The sequence below is a fragment of the Panulirus ornatus genome, chromosome 16 (genome assembly GCF_036320965.1).
Source record: "Panulirus ornatus isolate Po-2019 chromosome 16, ASM3632096v1, whole genome shotgun sequence".
NCBI classification, from domain to species: domain Eukaryota; kingdom Metazoa; phylum Arthropoda; class Malacostraca; order Decapoda; family Palinuridae; genus Panulirus; species Panulirus ornatus.
Window position 1 is genome coordinate 31,702,545 of NC_092239.1, and position 20,672 is coordinate 31,723,216.

General features: G+C 43.9%; 1 protein-coding gene across 6 annotated transcripts in view; it reads left to right on the forward strand.

Annotated features, from left to right (window-relative positions):
• Positions 1 to 20,672, forward strand: part of LOC139754211 (cell adhesion molecule Dscam2-like) — a 543,290-nt gene that overhangs the window by 392,695 nt on the left and 129,923 nt on the right. For all 6 annotated transcript variants that reach the window (XM_071671457.1, XM_071671454.1, XM_071671455.1 and 3 more), the window contains exon 10: positions 2,819 to 2,963. In XM_071671457.1, the coding sequence (XP_071527558.1) occupies positions 2,819 to 2,963 (145 nt within the window). The remainder of the gene's footprint in view (positions 1 to 2,818; positions 2,964 to 20,672) is intronic.

Genomic DNA, 20,672 nt, shown 5'->3' on the forward strand with positions numbered 1-20,672 from the left:
AGGCAGGTTTTCTATTTCCCAAAAAGACATTTGATTGTACTTCCTCTTCTCTCTTACTTTTCTAACTAATCTTAGATTCCACACAAGGTCTGGCCTTGAAGAGGACTTACGTCCTTACCAAGAGCCTTCAAGCATAAACAAAAATGTCTTCTATACATTTATACTCCACGTCACAAAGGCCCAGCACCGGCAATGATAAGATCATTAATCACATAAGTTCATCACATTTCCCCTGATCACTGGACACCATGGGTGACCTTTACGTGATGGGCAGAGGAAGGATCCCGCCATCCTTGGAATCCCTATAACTGTAGAGCCTCAATGAAGGTATGAAATATCGTTCTCCTAATATTTTACAAATTCATTATTGGAAAGGAAAAAAAAGTGATACTAATTAATCACAATAGTGAGTGGCTGTACGTGTGTCCAAATGTCTGTATCTTTCTATTTGTTTGACTGTTTGATGATAGATTTACAGTAATAGTAGTAGTAATAGTAGTGGTAACAGGAGTAGTAGTAGTAGTAGTCGTAGTAGTAGTAGTAGTGGTAGTAATAGTAATAGTAATAGTAATAGTAATAGTAGTAGTAGTAGTAATAGTAGTATATTTGAACCGGATTCATGTATAAGGATGGGGAAATGTGTGGTAAGCTATTCATAACATGCGTACAATACATTAAACCAAAACTGGACTACGCTTCATAAGTCCACACGTAAAGAAGCACAACCATCTGACTGAGAAGATCCACAGAACATCAACATGGAGTATAACACAGCTGAGCTACACTGAGTTCATGACTGAGGAGATAACAGAGACGAATGACTGCTCAACAGCCTTCAAGCTCCTACATCAGTTGGCTGACGCTGACAGTGAACAGCTCGTCATAAGGTGCAGCACGAGACGAACCCGAGGCCACAAAGACGAAGAAGGTTCGTTAAGACGTAAAGAACTGATTTACCGCTAGGGTGATGGATGGCTGAAACACACTAGAAAAGGAACGGTAACTGCCTGGGCTATAAAATGGTTAACAAGACAACTTGATGGCATGGGTCGTTCAAGAGATGGGGCCCCACTAGTATAGAGCCCGCCCCTCATATTATGCAGATGGGAAAATACAGAGGTCAAGAAAGCAGTTAACAGACGACAGATTACGAACAGCGGTGATCCCACCTCCCTCCCTCTACTGCTCTTACAATCATAGAGGAACGCAAATCTGGGGTTATCCAGCCTCATATAATCCTACTTCAATCCATCGGGTCTCGAACAAGAAATCAAAATACGTAGTAACGGGCTCCTGAGGTTCGGTTTATTGAAGGTCTTCGGGTTATGAAGGTGCATGAGTAACCCAGATGAAGTAAACACCCATCTGTCGCTCCCGAGGCATCGTTTATCCCGAGCTGGTCTTCCAGATGGCTAGGCAAGGACCAGAAGCCAATATGCCAGCAACCAACGCTATCTCCTCAGGGATTTGGGGGAGATATAGGAAGAAAAATGGGTCGGCCCGAGATAACCGCTGACGGCGCCATGACTGTTACTCTTGTATATCTTGTAGTGGCCCCTGAGTGGGCGTGATTGATGCCACGCTAGGGCCCTCGAGCAAGCGTAACGTGTGTTTAGGTGTATCCCTCTCCCGTGTCTGTGAAAATGCTTTCATGTGAACACCAGGAGGGAAAGATGGGTGTGTTTTAGCGTGGAAGTGTAAAGTGGCGTCACTATCAAATCTGCACAACGTGGATTTTGGCGAGGGACATAAATGTATTTTTAAAACAGTGGTTGGCGTTCTTTATGACCGAAGTGTGCGTAACATTTTACTATGGTACCCTTCAGTGAGCGTAACATCTGATAACATTACACTTTTAGTAGGTGGGACATGTCAGGGAGTCGGTTATGGTGGGCAGTTTGAGTGTACATATATCTTGATGTGTGTGTGTGTGTGTGAGAGAGAGAGAGAGAGAGAGAGAGAGAGAGAGAGAGAGAGAGAGAGAGAGAGAGAGAGAGAGAGAGAGAGAGAGAGAGAGAGAGAGAGAGAGAGCAATGTGGCCCCCTAGCGAGCATCACACCACAGGTAGACTTACCGAATTCCTGATGTAATGAACCAGTGAGGTGAAGCACCAACTCCTGGGAGACTCAGTATATCTGTCAGGAAGGGTCATGTCCCTGGACGTACACATCCCTGCGAGGCTCAAATATGCCTGACCAGTGAGGGACATGTCCCTGGACGCACACACCCTCGGGAGGCTCATTATGTCGTCAGTGAGGGACATGTCCCTGGACGTGGACACCCCTGAGGGAATCTCGAACGGAGTCACAAGGTGTCGGCTGGTTCAGCTGGCTGTCCGCTGGTATGTCTAACTACGGACATACGTAGTCCACCTTCCTCTCCCTCCCCCTTCACCTCCCTGATCGAGAACCCTCTCCCTCACCAGCCCAGGCTATGGCATGGCTACCCCCAGTGTGGGACCCCTGAGGCAAGATATTCTGCCATCAGGAGGTGGAGGTAACGTGTGTAGACCCTGGAGTATAGCACGACGTGACAGTTGGAGGAGGTCCTCCTTGAAGACGTAAACACGATCCAAGTGTGAGACTTGATAGGGCACAAAGTCTATCCTCGACATGACGGTACGACCCCTGAGGAAGACGGAAGTCCGACCTTAAGAACGACGGCTACGACTCTTGAGTATGATGGCCTACCTCTGGGGTCAAAGGTTCTACTATCATACCCAAGGGTCGTCAAGTCGTACTCAAGGGTCGTCAAGTCGTACCCCTATGCTTCAGGGGGTTATGACAGGATTCTAACATCACGTCCTCTTCTCCCACAGCTTCGCCGCCAGAGCTCGAGTACAAATTCATCAGCCAAACCCTCACTCCTGGGCCGAGTGTCTCCCTCAAGTGCATCGCCTCTGGTACCCCAACACCCACCATCTCCTGGGCACTAGATGGTTTCCCGCTCCCACAGAACGATCGGTGAGTACAACCTTCCATTACCTGGTTTTTGACGACCAAAAACTTCATTGCATAATTTCTATGTTATATCAAATCGTAAACAAACACACGCAAGAAAGAATAACGCTCCTATGTTAATATTTCGCTTTTCGACCAATTTGATTTTCAAGGATTTCGATTATAGTACCTCACTACCACACAAAAGGAATCACAACTTTGTTATTTCACGTCACAACCTGGCCTCTATCATAGCTAAAATAATTCTACTGTCGAACACAAACAACTTACCTCTATATCCACGAAACATCAAACTACAATCTGTACAGAGTTTGATGAACAGCACAGGTTACAGTGAGAGAGAGAGAGAGAGAGAGAGAGAGAGAGAGAGAGAGAGAGAGAGAGAGAGGAAGGAAAGGCAAGAGATGAAATCAATATAAACATCAGACAGCCTGGAATATCTACGTCATTAAGCTTACCTTGTGATGTGAGTAGACGAGGCAGCTGTCATTTTCTTCCTCAGGTCCATCACACAACCTGATAGATAAAAAAAAAATCATATTGATAATATTTGACTAAAAACATCGAGGCACAGGTACCTTTATTACAAGCTCCTCACTGCTGACTCAACACACACACACACACACACACACACACACACACACACACATAAATCTGGAAAGCCACACAAGGATTACTGGTTCAGCGAGGGAGAGGCGGCCAACCATTAACTCAGGGATGAAGAATATCAAATTCAAGGTTGAGTGAACATGATTCACCACCGGCCTCTTGATCACGACGGTACGACCCCACGTCACGAACGTACGACCCCAAAGTACGAGGGTACGACCCAGGTCACGAACGTACGACCCTGGAGCACGACCGTGCGACCCCAAAGCACGAGGGTACGACCCAGATCACGAACGTACGACCCTGGAGCACCATGGGCTGTCGCTTTCCCCTCCCGTTCTTACGTTTTGTAAATGACTTTCTCTATTTAAGAAAATAAAACCTCTCTCTCTCTCTCTCTCTCTCTCTCTCTCTCTCTCTCTCTCTCTCTCTCTCTCTCATACACAGATGACGTCAATCTTCATTCTTTCACTTCATTCTAACCTGTTCCATCATCCGTGGTTCGACCTACTTCTTAATTCATCTTTTTCAACTCGCATTCAGATCAGGATCGCCAGCTGACTGAAGGATTTTCTAAGAATAAAAAAATACAACTAATGAAGTCAATAAATAACTTAAAGAATGAATGCAAATGAACGAAACAAACAAATGAAATGAAAAGGAATTATATGAATAGATGAATGGTAATATATATATATATATATATATATATATATATATATATATATATATATATATATATATATATATATTCAATATTTCTCTGTGTGGTGAGGGAGCGGCCTGGATGCCTCCCAGTAATGTCTATATCTTGGTGACCAGAAGACTGATCCTTGAAACACGTCCTCAAACCATCACATCGTCCGCCTGGCTCACAACCCTCGTCTCTCTCTCTCTCTCTCTCTCTCTCTCTCTCCACCATCACTTCATGAGACATCTTCGCTCGAGCTTGCTGTATCAATCTATCGAATCTACTTCATCTGATTACATTCTCTCCATTATGAACATTATTGCTGAAATGTCCTTAAATCTATAAGAATCATGGCCAGGTTTGGTTTGTTTTTTTTCTCTCAAAATAGACAGAGAATACGGCAAAAATCGCCTCATTCCCCCACCTCAAGTGTGCACAGATTCTCGCCAGAAAATTTATTTCATTGTGAATTCAACTCTTGACAAAGATGCTCTTGGGCTGTCACGACGAGAGAGCATTGAGCGTTCCGAGAGGGGGAATGTTCCTAGGCTCACAACGACGTAAGGCAACGCAGGATTATGACCCAAACTGACACAACTTCCCATCGACCCAACCGACGCCGAGCTGGAGCTGGGTTAGGGAGCAGAGGTAAAAATAGTGAACCTGTTCCGAGCCCTCGTTACTCGACGAGAGAGAGAGAGAGAGAGAGAGAGAGAGAGAGAGAGAGAGAGAGAGAGAGAGAGAGAGAGAGAGAGAGGAGAGGAGGGAGGGAGGGAGGGAGGGAGGGAGGGAGGGAGGGAGAGAGAGAGAGAGAGAGAGAGAGAGAGAGAGAGAGAGAGAGAGAGAGAGAGAGAGAGAGAGAGAGAGAGAGAGAGAGAGAGAGAGAGAGAGAGAGAGAGAGAGTTTTGAACGTGTACATAAAACTGCAATTTTGTTGTCTCTCCTCCCGGGGTTATCGTTTAAAGGATTTCCTTTATGAATATATTTGTAAGATCGCTCCTTTAATCAAGGAAAAACGCTGTTACTGATCATCTAACAGATTAATCAGGGAAAAAGTATCATTACGTCGCGTCTCGTAATGTAATAACCGAATCCTGAAAAGTTCTTTTTCACACAGATTGAATAAAAAAGATGGGAGAAAATGAGAAGAAAAAATGAAAAAAATAACGATAGTTTTCTGTAGTTATTGTAGAAGTTGATGAAGTTCTCGAAACTTTCTAAAATTCTTTTGAAATAATTGGTAGTAAGAATTGGTCGTGTTCAGGTAACTATGTAGGTCCGGACACATGGCTGAACACGGTAAGTACCAACACCCACAATGTTGGTGCCTTGAATTTTACACGTGCAAAAATATTTCATTATCATTAAACAACTAAAGGACCGTTTTCTACATGGCTCCAACGCAGAGCACCGAGGCAGCTGCACGCCACACAGGAGCAGGGGAATGATGGATTCCTCTGGAGCGACAGTGTCCTCGAGGGTGACTGTATTCCTTGCCGTCCACTGACGATGATACAGGCTAGTCAAAGTTGACTCCACCTTCACGGTATAACCTCCACCTGCAGACGCAGTCTGGTACCACGTATGGATACATTGTTACATATGTACACACGGCACAGATCTTCTCTACTGTCTTTTCTCTTTCTATACAGATTATGAGTTTAATCTTACTATTCCAGACAACCTCGTCACAGGCAATCAATCATGTCTTTGTTATACAGTTTTCCCAAGTACTCACATGTACATGTTCCATTTAATGACAGAGAAATATAGTTTCTACTCATCTATAAGTCTGGTGAGATTCTTCCCCTACCTTGCCCAGACACGAGTTACAATCCTTACAAATTGACGTCAAAATCTTATCTCAGTTCCAGGAAGTGTTCCATGCCGATCATAACAGACATTCAAATTTGCTACTATATATTTTTCAACAACAAATTTCAAAAATCTTTGTTCCCAACCTAAAAGGGTTTGATTCCCAAAAGACGATAACATAAGCTCAACACGAAATACCAGCAATCCTTGTTCCCAGCTTGAAAGGGTTCGATTCCCTGGCAATCCTTGTTTCCAGCTTAAAAGAGTTCGATTCCCTAAAGACAATAACCCAGCTTTTGCGGTACACAAGGTTCACAAGTTTCCTGAATATCCATAAACGTGAAAACCAAAATGTAAGAGAAATACATTTAAACGATGAAAAGTGAACGAGACATTTCAAACAACAGCTTCATAATAATGAATACTAAACTAGTAACAGAAAAGCTTTTCCATCAGTAAAAGTCCCTTGAGTCAACGACCGACTATACGAAGATTACAGATAAAACACAAAGCATCACAGTTCGCTTTGTCCTGACTAAATGTCTTCAACCCTTCCAATCAGTCATCACTCACTAACAACCAATGTCCAGCAACAGCCTGCCTCCCTCAACTGTCTGACAGAGGGGCCTATCCTCCTCACACTGGGCAAGTCACACACAAACTTTAAGTGATGCGTACAAACACGTCGTATTGAAGGTGGAAGGTTCATAACCACCAAATTAGTTTCCTTCCTGAAGTTAATTAGTAACACAAAGTACCATCACACTGCCTATATATACACGTACGTGTGCACCCGAACACCAACCCAGCCTCCCTCTGCATCGTGTCTTCAGGGCCTCCATGATTCATAACACACCTCGCACTTCATCCCATCGCAATCAACTTTCTCATTTCTCTATAACAAACAAATGCAAATTTCTGAAGATGTGTTTTCTTCAGAGGTGTGTGGGTTAACGTTCCTTTCTACGGAGGCTAAATTCTTAGTATGTTTTCTCAAGCGCTCGAGCGCAGACATCTTCCTCTACAAAGGTCGTCTCTTATCATGATACATAAAAGTTTGGACGCTGACAATTCTCTAAACAAAGGCTGTTTCATCCGGATATTTTCTTAATAGCTTTTACGCTCCCTCATCTCTCTCTCTCTCTCTCTCTCTCTCTCTCTCTCTCTCTATCTCTCTCTCTCTCTCTCTCTCTCTCTCTCTCTCTCTCTCTACAAAGGCCTTTTTAAAAAAGTTCGGAATCTTGTTTCCAGCATATATAACGACACCAAGACACAGCTTATGTTCCAGGCGTTGGCTGGAACGTCCATGAGGATAACAAGAAGACTCAGTTTGTGTTCTGAGTGTTTCATGGACGATCTAAGAGGATTGTGTTGCTCCTGAGAGACATGTAAACATATGCAAAGTGAGCTCGCAAGAGATCGACCTGCAAGTGAACTAGTGTAAACTGATTTTTCGACACACGTCAGATGATAAGCTTATCTTGATAGTTTCAGAAAAGCTTTTCAGGTCTTCCATTACACTTACGCTCACAGATGTAGTAATATATACAGTCGTGTAAACTTGATGATAAAGTTGATAAACTGACGCTTCGTAAGACAAAATGGCTAATGTCAACTCTCTCTACCAAGGTCCATCATTTCTTAAAACTACGAATCTTATCATCATCACTGTGTTTACAATCCCTGTTACGTGATCACGTTTGTGCCAAACGATCGTCCTAGTGATAATGACGTACACGACTCGATGGTTTGTGGTTCAAGTGTTGCCAGCGATATTTTGGTCAGACAACATTCTGAAAATATGTTGGTTTGTACCGTTTTCTTCATGACCAGCTCAGCTGAGCAGCGGGTCTGGCTGCCGCTGTTCTGGCCCGGATGATCCACGTGATAATTCTGGGATATTTGTCATCTGTGGGCCTTATGTGCTTATTTTTTCCTCAACTTTATGACGGCACATCTTTCATCAGGGAGGGGTTGTGCTGCTGTTCACGCGCTTACTTCTCTCTTTCTTTCTCTGTTTCTCTATCCTTGCGATGAGCGCGACGCGTTAGCCCTGTTCTATATAAAAATCTTGTCTTAATTCTCGTGGGTGGGGAGGTAAGCACTGTGATCAATAGGTTACGTCGGCGTATTAGCAATATCTCATGTTTTCTTAGCACTATATCCTATTTCTTTGTAATTCTCTATGTAATGCACTGTACATAAAGGTAATCTTCCATCTTCACTCGAGCCATTTTCTACACATTTTTCTTCAGAACATGTAGAAAGTATTCTTTATAACGTTTCCATCTTTGGTTTACCATAATATAGTTGTATGATGTTATCATTAGATATACATTATGTATCTATCATTATCTTTGTTCCTCATTTGGTTGTGTCGTGAAACTTGTTCATCAATTTAATAATTATGGGACGAACTACGGCTGAATGACCTCAAAGTGTTTACACCAACTGAATCCAAGAACAAACACACATATAGATCATGGAAACCATGGATGGTGTTATTACTGAGAAAAATAATGGTTTCTATAAAACGCATCGAATGTATACAGGCTTTATGTACTACGTATAGTATATATATAGGCTCTGTATACTACGTATAGTACATGCAGAGGCTTAATATACTATATATCATATATGTAGTCTTATATGCTACGTATAGTACTTATAGAGGCTCTATATACTAGATATCCTATATACAGAAGCTTTTATAGTATATATCCAACATACAGAGGCTTTATATACAATATATAAGGCGGAATTTTAAAAGTTTTGTCCAGCGAAAGTTATACATGGGTGATGAACATCAGGCAAAAACGTAAAGTAAAATGGAAAGTGTTCCATAAAGTCATTCCGCCATTATCAAAAGTGTCAGCCACCATTTTCTTGAAAGCCGCTCGGGAAAATATGTATTCTCTCACCTCATCGAGCTCAGTCTATTTTTGTGGCGGGTATCAACATGGACAAAGTTCCTGGCATACCATTACCACGCAGGGAAGCAACCCTTTACACGCACTCACAAAACCTCTCGCTTCTCAATGAACGGCTCCTCTGTGTCCTACATGATCACTGAGGAAATGTGTGTCACCCTTGTCACGCTCGTCGCCTGAGAATGGCTACGTACTCAGCATGTACTACATGTAGTCATCAGTGCAAAATGTGGAGTATATTCTTGGGGGAAAGTGCACATCAGGGAATTATTCGTAGCCAGGGAGCGTGGTGCAAGACCAGACCCCCTTTGCATAAGCAGAGGCGTCTGGCCACCACCAGCCAGCACGAGTCATGTTTACACTCACTCACACTTCCCTGCCACTCTCCAGGCATTATTTACAACACCACAACCTACTTACCCTCTCCCCCCAACCCCTGCCTCACCCCATCCTCTACCTCTGCCCCCTCTCTCTCACTCCCGGGCAGAACCTGCGATAATTCTGCCTCCATAAATCAGGGTTGTTGGGACAGCTCCATCACGGGGTTTGCAGCGGCGGCCATATTTATCGGCGTATCGTTCATTCTTGCCTATTTCTTATCGTGCATTTTCGCCTCATTCTCTCCTGACGCAGCTGCTGGAGGAGCGTATCTATCCCGCCTTTTGTTGACGTAAACGACCCTCGGAGAGTGAACCATAAGGGCCGCGGTCCGACACGTTGCCACGACGTGCCCGACGCATGAACTCCACCAAGATATTTTGGCCCAGTAAGCCAACCCTACGACGAGGACATGGTTAACAGTGCATTGTGAACATGATCAGTTAAAAACAGATAAAAAAAAAATGGTGTTCGTTTTACGTCATGGAGATGGGTGGTCGGGGGAATGAGGCTTTCTTATCTGCTCCTTTGACCTTTCTTTCCTCCTCCCCCCACCTCCCCAACGGTTTGAGACGCGACGGGCCTGCGCCAGCGAGGAATGGAATATTCACCGTGACACCGGAACGCTGATACGATACAAGCCACGGCAAGTTACGGCGCCGGGGTCGGCCCGGCCACAAGTTAATGTTCCCGAGGATGATGGCTCAACGTCCTGGCTGGCAACAGCGTACGAAGGCTGGGTCTGGTCTGCATAATGTATTGTAAAACGATAACTGACGATAACCTCCTCTTCAGCACAGTGAGACAACCTTGGGGACGAAGGTACAACCCTTAGGGACGCCGGTACGGTCCATTAGGTACGATGGTACACGACGGTACGGGTCTTTGGGCAAGATGGTACTGCCTCAGTGCACAAAGGTGTGATCGTAGAGTAGAGACATCCAACACCTCACCACAGAGGCATGAACCCGACATGAGCACGACGGAACGACTTAATGCATCACGGCACGACCTTGAGAGACGACACTATACCTCTTGAGCACGACGGCAGAAAACCTTTGGAGACGCAGACCTGTCCTTGGCCTCAACCTGTGAAGATCAGATGAAAGCCTTCGTCATTACACCAAAGGGCTGTCGTTCCCTTCGTGTTTTAAGGGTGGTACCGTCGTGCTAAATGGCTGTACCTACCGTCGTCTCCACATACAACCCACTTTACAACTTTGTACCGAAACCATCACAGGCAAATTACACGAACCCCTCCGCAAAAATGCACCTGAAGTTTAAGACGGGACGGACAAGACCCTCTCTTGCGTCCCGACTTCTCAGGCTAATTACAAACGCTGCTGGAGAAGTTGTCGAGAAGTCGAACCCTCGACTTGCCTTTAGTCTGCACGATCATACCTCTCAATGACCACATCACCAGCATTAGCCAACCTCATGAGAAAAGTTGAGCGTTACTGGAGACATAACGCGGAAAACTCTAATGGTATGGGAATAACCTTTGACCTCAGATGGGCGGCGGATAATTCCTGACAATGCAGGAGGGAGATTACTGCTATGTCGAATAATTGGCTCTTGGATAATGGAAGCTTTGGCAAGGCGAGCCCTAGATGATACGATATCTGGATTCATTGAATTCCGGATAATAATACGGCTTATTTTTCGAGTCTCGGATAATGAAAAAACCTCGATTAATCGGATCTTGAATACCTGACCAAACGAACAGGAGGCAACAAATCTTTCACATTGTCTGATATTTCGTGACTGTACATCTTGATTAACCGGACCTTTGGCAGCAAAAAATATAATCAGTAAAAGGTTCCTGGAGTAATGAAAATCTTTAATGAAGTGGATCGTGGATAATGAGATACCTTAATTAACTTGACCTAAGTTAACAGCAAGTCTTTATCATTCAACAAGTCGTACATATTAAATATTTTATTACACGGATCTTGTATATAAGATAATCTGAATAAAAGTCTTTCGAAAAAGACGTAAATAAACTGTCCTGACCCATGACCTGCGCCTTTAAGACAGGACAACAAGAAATAAATCTTTATCTATTGATCTTTCTTAACTGGACAAAACACTGGCTGAACTCTGACAATGAGGCCACAATCAAAATGAGGCCACTATGAGAATGATGCCCTCCAAGAAAATGTTGTCACTACGAAAATGTCATCGCCATTAAAATGGTCACTATCAAACTGAGGTCAACCTTTTACTCTCTTAACGGTGGTTCTGTTATATGGACGTAACCAACCACCTCCCTTCATAACCTCACTGCAGCTTAACCCCGAACTATCTTAAAAACCATTTGTAAAATAATCCTATCGACCCTCACAAATATCTAACTCCAAGTCCACCTTCCTCCTCTTTAGGTACAAAAACAACGACTTTCCAACCCTCCATCGCCATTATTTTAGGAGCCACGACCTACCTACATGAAGGTTCACCCACACCCTCACGTTGTTCACTTTCCTCTGAAGCCAAAGGGACAAACAAGGGTAAAACAACGAAGGAAAATGATGTATTTTCTGTCTTCCTGAAATGAACGTGTCTGTGTGTGTGTGTGTGTGTGTGTGTGTGTGGCGCAGCGTCGTGGAGAACATGAAACGACCGGTCCCTCCTAATTAAGTGGTACAAGATAAAGAAAAAAGTCGGAAGTCTTGTTTGTATTCGGAGGTGAGGTCTTGGGTCTGAGACGCATTAGGCTTCGCCTACAAGAAAAAAAAAGCCTGGCTCTTTTCCTTTCCGGCAGGACGAGGTTAATCAGGCCACCTTTCTGGCACTTAGATTCCCGAAGGAATTATGCAAGACAAACTCTATTTTCTTCCATTCTCCCGAACATGGATTCGTTAGAGTCAGTCCCAAGATCCCTTCTGCGGGAGAAGCCTTAGGAAGGTAGAACTTTCCTCTGGTACGACGAGAACAGACGCTATTTCCTTCCTGTCAACTGTGAAAACATACAATGATTTACGAGCGTAGTAACCAACCATCTCACACTGACCACACCTTCCTTAGAAGCCCAGCATACCACTAGGTCACCCTAACAGCTACTAACCTCTACCATTTTCCCATCACGTCATAAGGTCACACTAACACAGACAAGACTTTCCTCCAAAACATCAGGTCACAGTAATATTGACCAGTCTCCCCCATTTTCTATCATTCTATGAGAAAAAAAATGACCTACGAGGCCAGGTAATCATCAAAGCGTCAGGTCTCACCACCTCAGCTATTCGACTCGGCTTTCTTACTCCTGCGTCTGGTTATACTAACACTGGCACATCACGTAGCCTTAACTCAACCGTGGTTGCAGCGTAAGACATATACGCAATTCATCGCCCACCTCCAAGTGGAGGACGAACAGCAGGATGAACTCTGGACAGACTGCCGCGCCCAAAGATTCTAATAAGTGCAGGTAACGCTGACCGCTACATCATGTAATACATCTACATACACACTGAAGGATTTCTAAGGGTAAAGTTTTCTACATGGCACGGCATCAAAGCCTTTCCTCTTCTCTAAGTAAGAAGAGTCACTAAAAACTCATAATATCAATCCGGAAACTATTTCTATTTTCTTATACGTTACATCCCATATCGAAGAGAGAGGAAATTACTTTTAGAAAAAACGTAAAGTTTCATTACTTAGAAACATCAACTGGGAATGATTCCGTAAACTATGATACTTACAAATATGAAGAAGCTTGTCCTAGATACTTATACTTAATACGGAGATTTCTATGTCTTCTGGTGGGGGCAGAGATGGTCGTCTGGGTCTTCTCAGCAAACAACGACAATCTGTTTCCTGCCATATTATCCTCCCCACATTAGGAAGACCTGAGGACGCTACTCTCTCACTCCGATATTGTGTTTGACTGAGACAAAAAAACAAAAAAAGGCCATGTATTTCTTCTGAAGGTGATAGGATTCCCTGGCGATGAACGGTACCAAGAACGAGGCGAAATGAGACTATATCCTCTTGTGAAATGTGAAAAAAAGAGACGCTCTATCCGAAGTTCCATTTAGGGAGACTTTATAATGTGCGGTATGACGCCAGGAGATGCGTCATACCTGGAGGGTAAAGGATCATATGATATACGTGGTTTTACACTAATGTACAGCACCACAGGTGGAGGCTGGTGTTGTGTCAAACCTATGTTGTACCTGAAGAGAGTTCCATATGATCTCTCTATGTCCTGGGCAACATTAGGGGACGTAATGTGAATGGCATATTATCTTATGAAATTTTATCTCCCGAGTGAGATCACATATCCGTGTTTACGTGGATCACAGTATCCAAGGACTAAGGAGTGTTGAAGTGGTACTGGGAACCATCTTACACCCACCGTGTCAGTAGGTTGTAGACAGCAGCCGCCCAAAGAAGTACCATCCTCCTGAGCATCATATTCCCTCTGCGTCAGTTGAGACAATTCCTTTCATACTGCAACATACGACGGAGTCTACTATCTTAAACTGAGGACGTGGAAGGTGTCTGCAGCATCGGGGAAAACTTGTAACTCGACAAACCTTGATACGACGGTTGGAATGTTGCCAAGTGTTTCACTATGTGAAATACCGGAAAAAAAAAGGGATCATCGACGTAGAGAGAGAGAGAGAGAGAGAGAGAGAGAGAGAGAGAGAGAGAGAGAGAGAGAGAGAGAGAGAGAGAGAAACACGCCAGATCTGTGGAGGAAACAGTTGTGTGTATTCCAGTCACGAGTCGTCCACAGAGGAGGAAGGAGCCATTCCCACGTACAACGGCCGTTTCTCCCTGCCGTTAACAGGTGAACGGGTCTCGAGCTGAGGCGAGGCACCTCCCTCCACCTGACACACATTACCGTCTGTTGCCTCCTAGGTAAGCAGACCAAGTTCATGTACATGTTTTTGACTGCTGGTTGGTTAGCTAGTTGGTTGACTGGCAAGTTGGATGGCTGGTTAGTTTGGTAGCTTGTTGGATGTCTGGCTAGTCGGATGGCTGACTAGTTAGATGTCTGACTAGTAAGATGGTTGGATAGTTGGCTGACTGGCTAGGCTGATGGCTGCTGGTTTAGTGTGCTACCAAGCGAAAAAAGTCCACTGATGGAGGCTTGTTAGAAGGGAGGCCTATGATCGGATTACACCAAGACGTCTGGTTGACTGGCTAGGTCGTGTGTTTGTGTGCTAACTGACTGGCTGTTGGTCTTCATGTCTCCTTGTGTCTGTCAGTCTGTCTTGTCACCCAACCAGTTGGTAGTTCTTATCTAGAGTGGCAACTGTGACTCGTACATTTCTGTCTCGACTTGAAAATCATGTCCCCATAACTTCCTGGCCTCACCTAAACTTTTCTTCCCCCTTACTCCCTGGCATCGACCTCAGCTCCATCTAGGCACCCTCCTCCCTCTCTGCGGCCTGGCCTCCCTCTAGCCTAATCTAGGCCCTCCCACTAGTCTCATACCTGCGTCCCCTTTTAGTTCATTCCTTTAGACGGCCACCTGCCGCTCCCTCAAAACCTCGGGGTAGCCTAATAGCTTCTCACTGTCGTTTTTTTGGATTTCCTCGACTCCTCAGAGTAGAGCTGGCATCAATACGCCTTAGCCGGCCGACGGTAGGTACGCCACGAGAGGGTAAGATTAAATGTTGTGGAGGAAGACTTGTAAATGGAGGAGACAGGGGTTGTGGTGGGAGAGTGACAGATAAGAGGTAGTACTGGGTGGATTGTGGTGTGTGGGTAGTGGAGAAGATGTGGAGGGGTTAGTGTGTGGAGAGATCCATTAGCTAAGGCTAATTAAGAGATACAGCTGAGTAATTACATAGCAATACATATGATAACCAGAAAAGACGTTATTTTCAATGACAAGACCACAACAGACAACATGTGACCCATGAAAAACCGCATTCCAAAAATTCTTTCTCTTTTCTTGTATTCGTTCATGGCTCAGAGAAAAGGAAGATGTATAACACGAACTTTACAAGCCGAGCTCCTCCCAAACAAGCAACGGACAGCTACCTCAACACGTTTTTGTTCGGCCAGACAGCTCAGCGTACAGTTAGACGCGACGTTAAAGGTTCCTTTTATATTACGAATTCCACGAAGGAAAACCTGAGACAAAGATGAGGAAGGCGACACCTCACGCTTCCCTCATGGTTATGATACAGCCGGACTCTCCTCCTGGTGGTATACCCATAATGCTATACCATAATGGTATACCCTGCCACAACGCAGTGTATACACTTTACGTCAGTTCTCTCTCTCTCTCTCTCTCTCTCTCTCTCTCTCTCTCTCTCTCTCTCTCTCTCTCTCTCTCTCTCTCTCTCGTGTGTGTGTGTGTGTATGTGTGTGTGTGTGTGTGTGTGTGTGTGTGTGTGTGTGTGTGTGTGTGTGTATCCATGTGTATTTCTGGTTATCTGCCCAACCCACGAAAGCACCTTGTATGAGTTTTGGCACTTTACATTGACGCAGCCTCTAACACACACACAAAAGAACTTTTCATTCATTTCCATAGACTACTGTTCCACTGTCAACGTACAGAGAGAGAGAGAGAGAGAGAGAGAGAGAGAGAGAGAGAGAGAGAGAGAGAGAGAGAGAAGTTTCCTCTCTAAGCCAGACTTCCTCAGCACGTTTCACGAGTTCTAAAAAAACAGAACCTAACAAAACTAGCCACCGTCCCATCAGTTAGAACTTTTCATATAACATCTTTTTATTTTCATGCATTTTGTTATGAAACTCTTCGCCTCGTCTTCATGTTACTCAAACATTTTCTTAATCTTGTGGATTCCGCTACCAGGAAATGTTTAGGTCATCTCTGGGAAAACTAAGGCACTCAGTTATCGAAGGTCTCCCCACGTGATATCATACATGATACCACAGATTCCAAAGCTGGTCTTCCCGTGGGCTAACTATACCTCTGCCGATATCATATGAATTCCGTCTGCCACCTAAGTATACTGAAACAGATGGACAAAGCCCCTGCTATGAGAGAGAGAGAGAGAGAGAGAGAGAGAGAGAGAGAGAGAGAGAGAGAGAGAGAGAGAGAGAGACCATATGTGTACTTGTATTCTAGACATCATTAGTGACTGTCTTCTGTCCTCGTCAGACAGTAGCTACCACCACGTACACTGAGGGAGGGAGGGAGGGAGGAAGACGTGCATCATTCTCCTCCCAGAAGCCAGCACACAGTTACTGAATTTCTCTTTGGATATTACGTCAAGCCCTGAGGTCCCGGCAGAGGGAGAAGAAGCCCTTCCTTTTGAGCCGATTGGTGCTCTCTCTATCTCCTTCCCAGTATAGGATCTCTCTCGTGTGTGTCTGTTAACTAAAGGACGGAGCTACCGCCCTCGGAGGCTTTCTCATATCTCCCAGAGTCACCCAGATCCCCTCACGAACGAGCCATTTATTTCTGAGGATCCACTTTCCGCCCCAGCTAAAAGTTGCCCATCATTAAAAATGTTTTAAATGGGGTTCCTCCGAGCGTGACCCATCCACCTGTATCACATTCCGACCCTCTCCATTCCCGAGTTACTTTCATCTATTGGCGGCGGGAGCCCGGGCTATAGGATGCAAGGCCTTTCAAGGAGCCTCTAAGCCAGAGGGTCAATGGGTTCTGTTCTTCTGAAAGGGCGGATGACGACGCTCTTGTGTTTTCTATACCCGTAAAAGCGTTTCGATGCGGCGCTGGACCCACGGCTGAATCTATGGTCTGGAAAAATTTATTTTTTGATAGACTCCAGAGTTTATTCATTCGAGACGAACAGTAAAAGATTCAGTAGATGTAGAATGACTTAGAAGGTGTACAATGACTCGGTAGATGTAGATTTCAAAGACAATATAAAGACAAACAGGGAATACAATATGCAAGCGCATTACTGACTGGCACACTGGGCCTCTGTCTTGTTGACTGTTGATAAGTTACCTGGCCAAGAACACTGCTGACTGGATCATTAAATAAACGACGACACGATTATTGGAATGACTTGGTAAATGGGCGTGTCTGGTCGGCTCATTTCGATGACAAATGAGTGAACGGTGGAATTCACAATAGAAATTTCATGAAGGTGTTTTACTATTGTTAGATTCCTTAGAATCAGTACATATCTTTTATCAGTAACTCTGTACTGATGACGTCAACTACCCAAGTTTTGAAAATGCTCATTTTCTGTCGGCAGTCGTGAAGCCACCAATCTATGAGGCAGCGCCTCTTCCTCATGCAGAAACATAGAGATATTATTCTTTACAGATATCGTCAGCCTTGGTTCCCGTCCTCTATAATAGCCTCCCCCTCATATTGATGGCCTCCCTGTGACGTCAGTCCCACAATACAAACACCGTGTTCGTGCATCCGGCTTGAGAGGATGATCGGATGCCTCACCATCAAATCCGCATTTGTCATATTTCTATATACGGTAGGTGGATGAGCCTCGTCGTGCCTCCAATAGAGGGCACTTTAATGCTTGGGAATTTGGCAGATGGACAACTGATGCTGGGGATTCGACAAGAGAGCACTTTGATGCGCACTAATTGCTAGGAATTTGACGAAGAGGGGGGGGGGGGTGTCACTAGTTGCTAACAATTTGACAAAATCGTTCACTAATTACTAGAAAATGGGCAAGAGGCTCAGTAACGGATGGGAATTTGACAACGGGGCTCCCTAGTGCTAGGAAGATGGACCATCGAACTGATCATCTGTACACAACGGATCTTCTCAAACCAGATAAGCAACGTTACCTGTTGAAGATCAATAAGAGTAACCTGAGTTCTAGTGTTGATCACATGATGACCATGCCACACCATCCATGGTCTCCATACTGAACATCAATCTTCATTTTTGGATGAGGTTGAACCTCCGGGAAACAGAGATAAGGATATATCAGCGACGCCTCCTGTAGCATTGTGTGTTCAGAATCGTATCGTGCATTACGGTGACTTACGTAAGTATGGGTGACTTAACTCTCAAAGTTCAAACATCTAAACTTTTTCACTCTTTTATTAGAAAAATCAAGATCCTGATATCATTAAATATTCTGAATATAATCCAATATCATTTATAAGCTTTAATATCGGATTCACTATAAAAAACAGTGAATATTATAATAACGATTGTCCACTGATAACAAAAGGAAAAAACACGTTATTCCCAGTGTTAGCCAAATCTCGGTTCCACTGTCGAGAGAACATGTTATTCATGCAATTACCTTTGAGAAAAGAGATCCGCCATTCACTTGAACAGTCGTACATACTGACACACCTCAAGCACTGAAAAACGTCTCCCTATTTCCATGTACAGCAAGTCAGCATCTCTTCAAATTCAGTACATAAATTGTCAGCTGCTCTATTCTAGGCTTAAAACACTACTTCTCGCCCATCAGCTGTGTCAGGCCTCACTCATCATAATTACCAATTTTCTGCAAGTCCGCCAAAAAGTTTAATTAAACGTGGAAATATATTAGTAAATATGATAGAACTGTACTTATATGATCCCTACCATTACCAATGATCCATAATATACTAATAAAGTATATATATATATATATATATATATATATATATATATATATATATATATATATATATATATATATATATATATATAGCCACCCTCTCCGTAAATTAGGCAGTCACCATCATTTCCTTCATTATACAACCTGGTTGTTATCTCTCAGTTTTGCCACAAATGTTTGCTCTCGATATTTTCGGTGTCCAAAGGTTTAATATACCTCCTGGATACGCTGAAAATAACGTCATGTGTCTGTAAGTATTATAAACCTAAACAAATTCATTACCATTATAAGCCTCTTTGGCTTTCAAGGATTTCTATCTGTATAATGTCTTCTTATCTACTAATTATAATCTTAATATCAAAGATATCCTCATAATAGACCAACAAGTCCTCAGTTATCTGGTTTCTATCTTCTACTCTGATGTCAAGTTTAATCTGTTTATAATTCTCTCCTCCTCAACATTACCCAAATTCAGATTATCTCAAATCATTTAATCTCTGCTTACTACAGCTTCCTCATCATTAGCTTACGTTCATAATGCAGTAAAAAGAAAAAAAAAATAGTTTCCCTCGCCGTCCACTTCGACAATGAATCAGTATTAATATTTGTGTTGATTTCAGAGTTACAGGGGAGGAGTAATCACCGCGCTATTGTTTCTCTCATAACTGGGGAAAAAAAAAAATAAACAGATGCCATTATCTATGAAGCCCCATAATTTCAATTACTGAGCCGGAAAGTTAATTTCGAAACACTTCAGCCATCAGCTTTTTATCTCAGCGTTATTAAAAATGCATCATTAATGATATAAAATTACAATTATGAAGGCATATATGTACACGAGTCTCTCTCTCTCTCTCTCTCTCTCTCTCTCTCTCTCTCTCTCTCTCTCTCTCTCTCATCTACGAGAACGTAAGAAAAAAAAGATGGCGTAAAACGGAAAACAGTTCGAGACGTAAAAGACTGGATAAAATGAAGAGTAAGATTAAGATAAACAAAAGACAGCAGTGTATGAGGAATGAATAAATAAGTTTGCTGAGAATACAGGAGATACTCATGAGGAGAATAGTGAACTCACAGTACAGGGAGAACTGATAATGAACCAAGAGCTATACACAACATGACTGGAACCTAAGGTCACTTCTCTTTCACAAAAACAAAGCAGAAAAACGAGACATCGGAGATCAGACCTGAAAATGATCCCAGTGAAACACGCAAGACGGCAAGTGTATAATACAAAGCACGTTATACATGGCGATGATGCGTGGCAGAGCTGTTGTTAAAGCTGATAAATGAGGTAAATGTATCGACGTACGTTGGCAGAGCAACTGCGTCCATCAGCACATCATTACTAGGGAGGAAGAGGAAGGGTTCCTCCTTTATCATGCATGGGACGCCACAGGTAGAGGTCTGGCTGGGGTGTAAGGTGGCCCCCCTCTGGCGCGTACAGCTTCAAGACGCCTGGAGGCTCACTGAGGGAGAGTCTGCCTGCCAGCCATGGAATGAGAATTTTCCGCCGGCCAAGGCTGATGATGGCTTTGTTGATGATCATGTGACGGCTCACTGGGTCGAAAGGTTTAATGAAACCGGCGGAGGTGAGGGAGACACAGGTCTGGCATCGCCGTCAATCGCGATCCAGAAGGTCAGGGTAGGTGACAACACGGTGTGTGTCAGGTCTTGCAGCTCCCTCGTGACCCAGGTTAAGCACAACACTGGCACACAGCAGACTGGTGATGGTCAGGGGTCGGGCTTCACCCTGGCTGGCTGGCTGCTGTACTGGGGACACGTATGACATCGTCCTCTGGTCAGC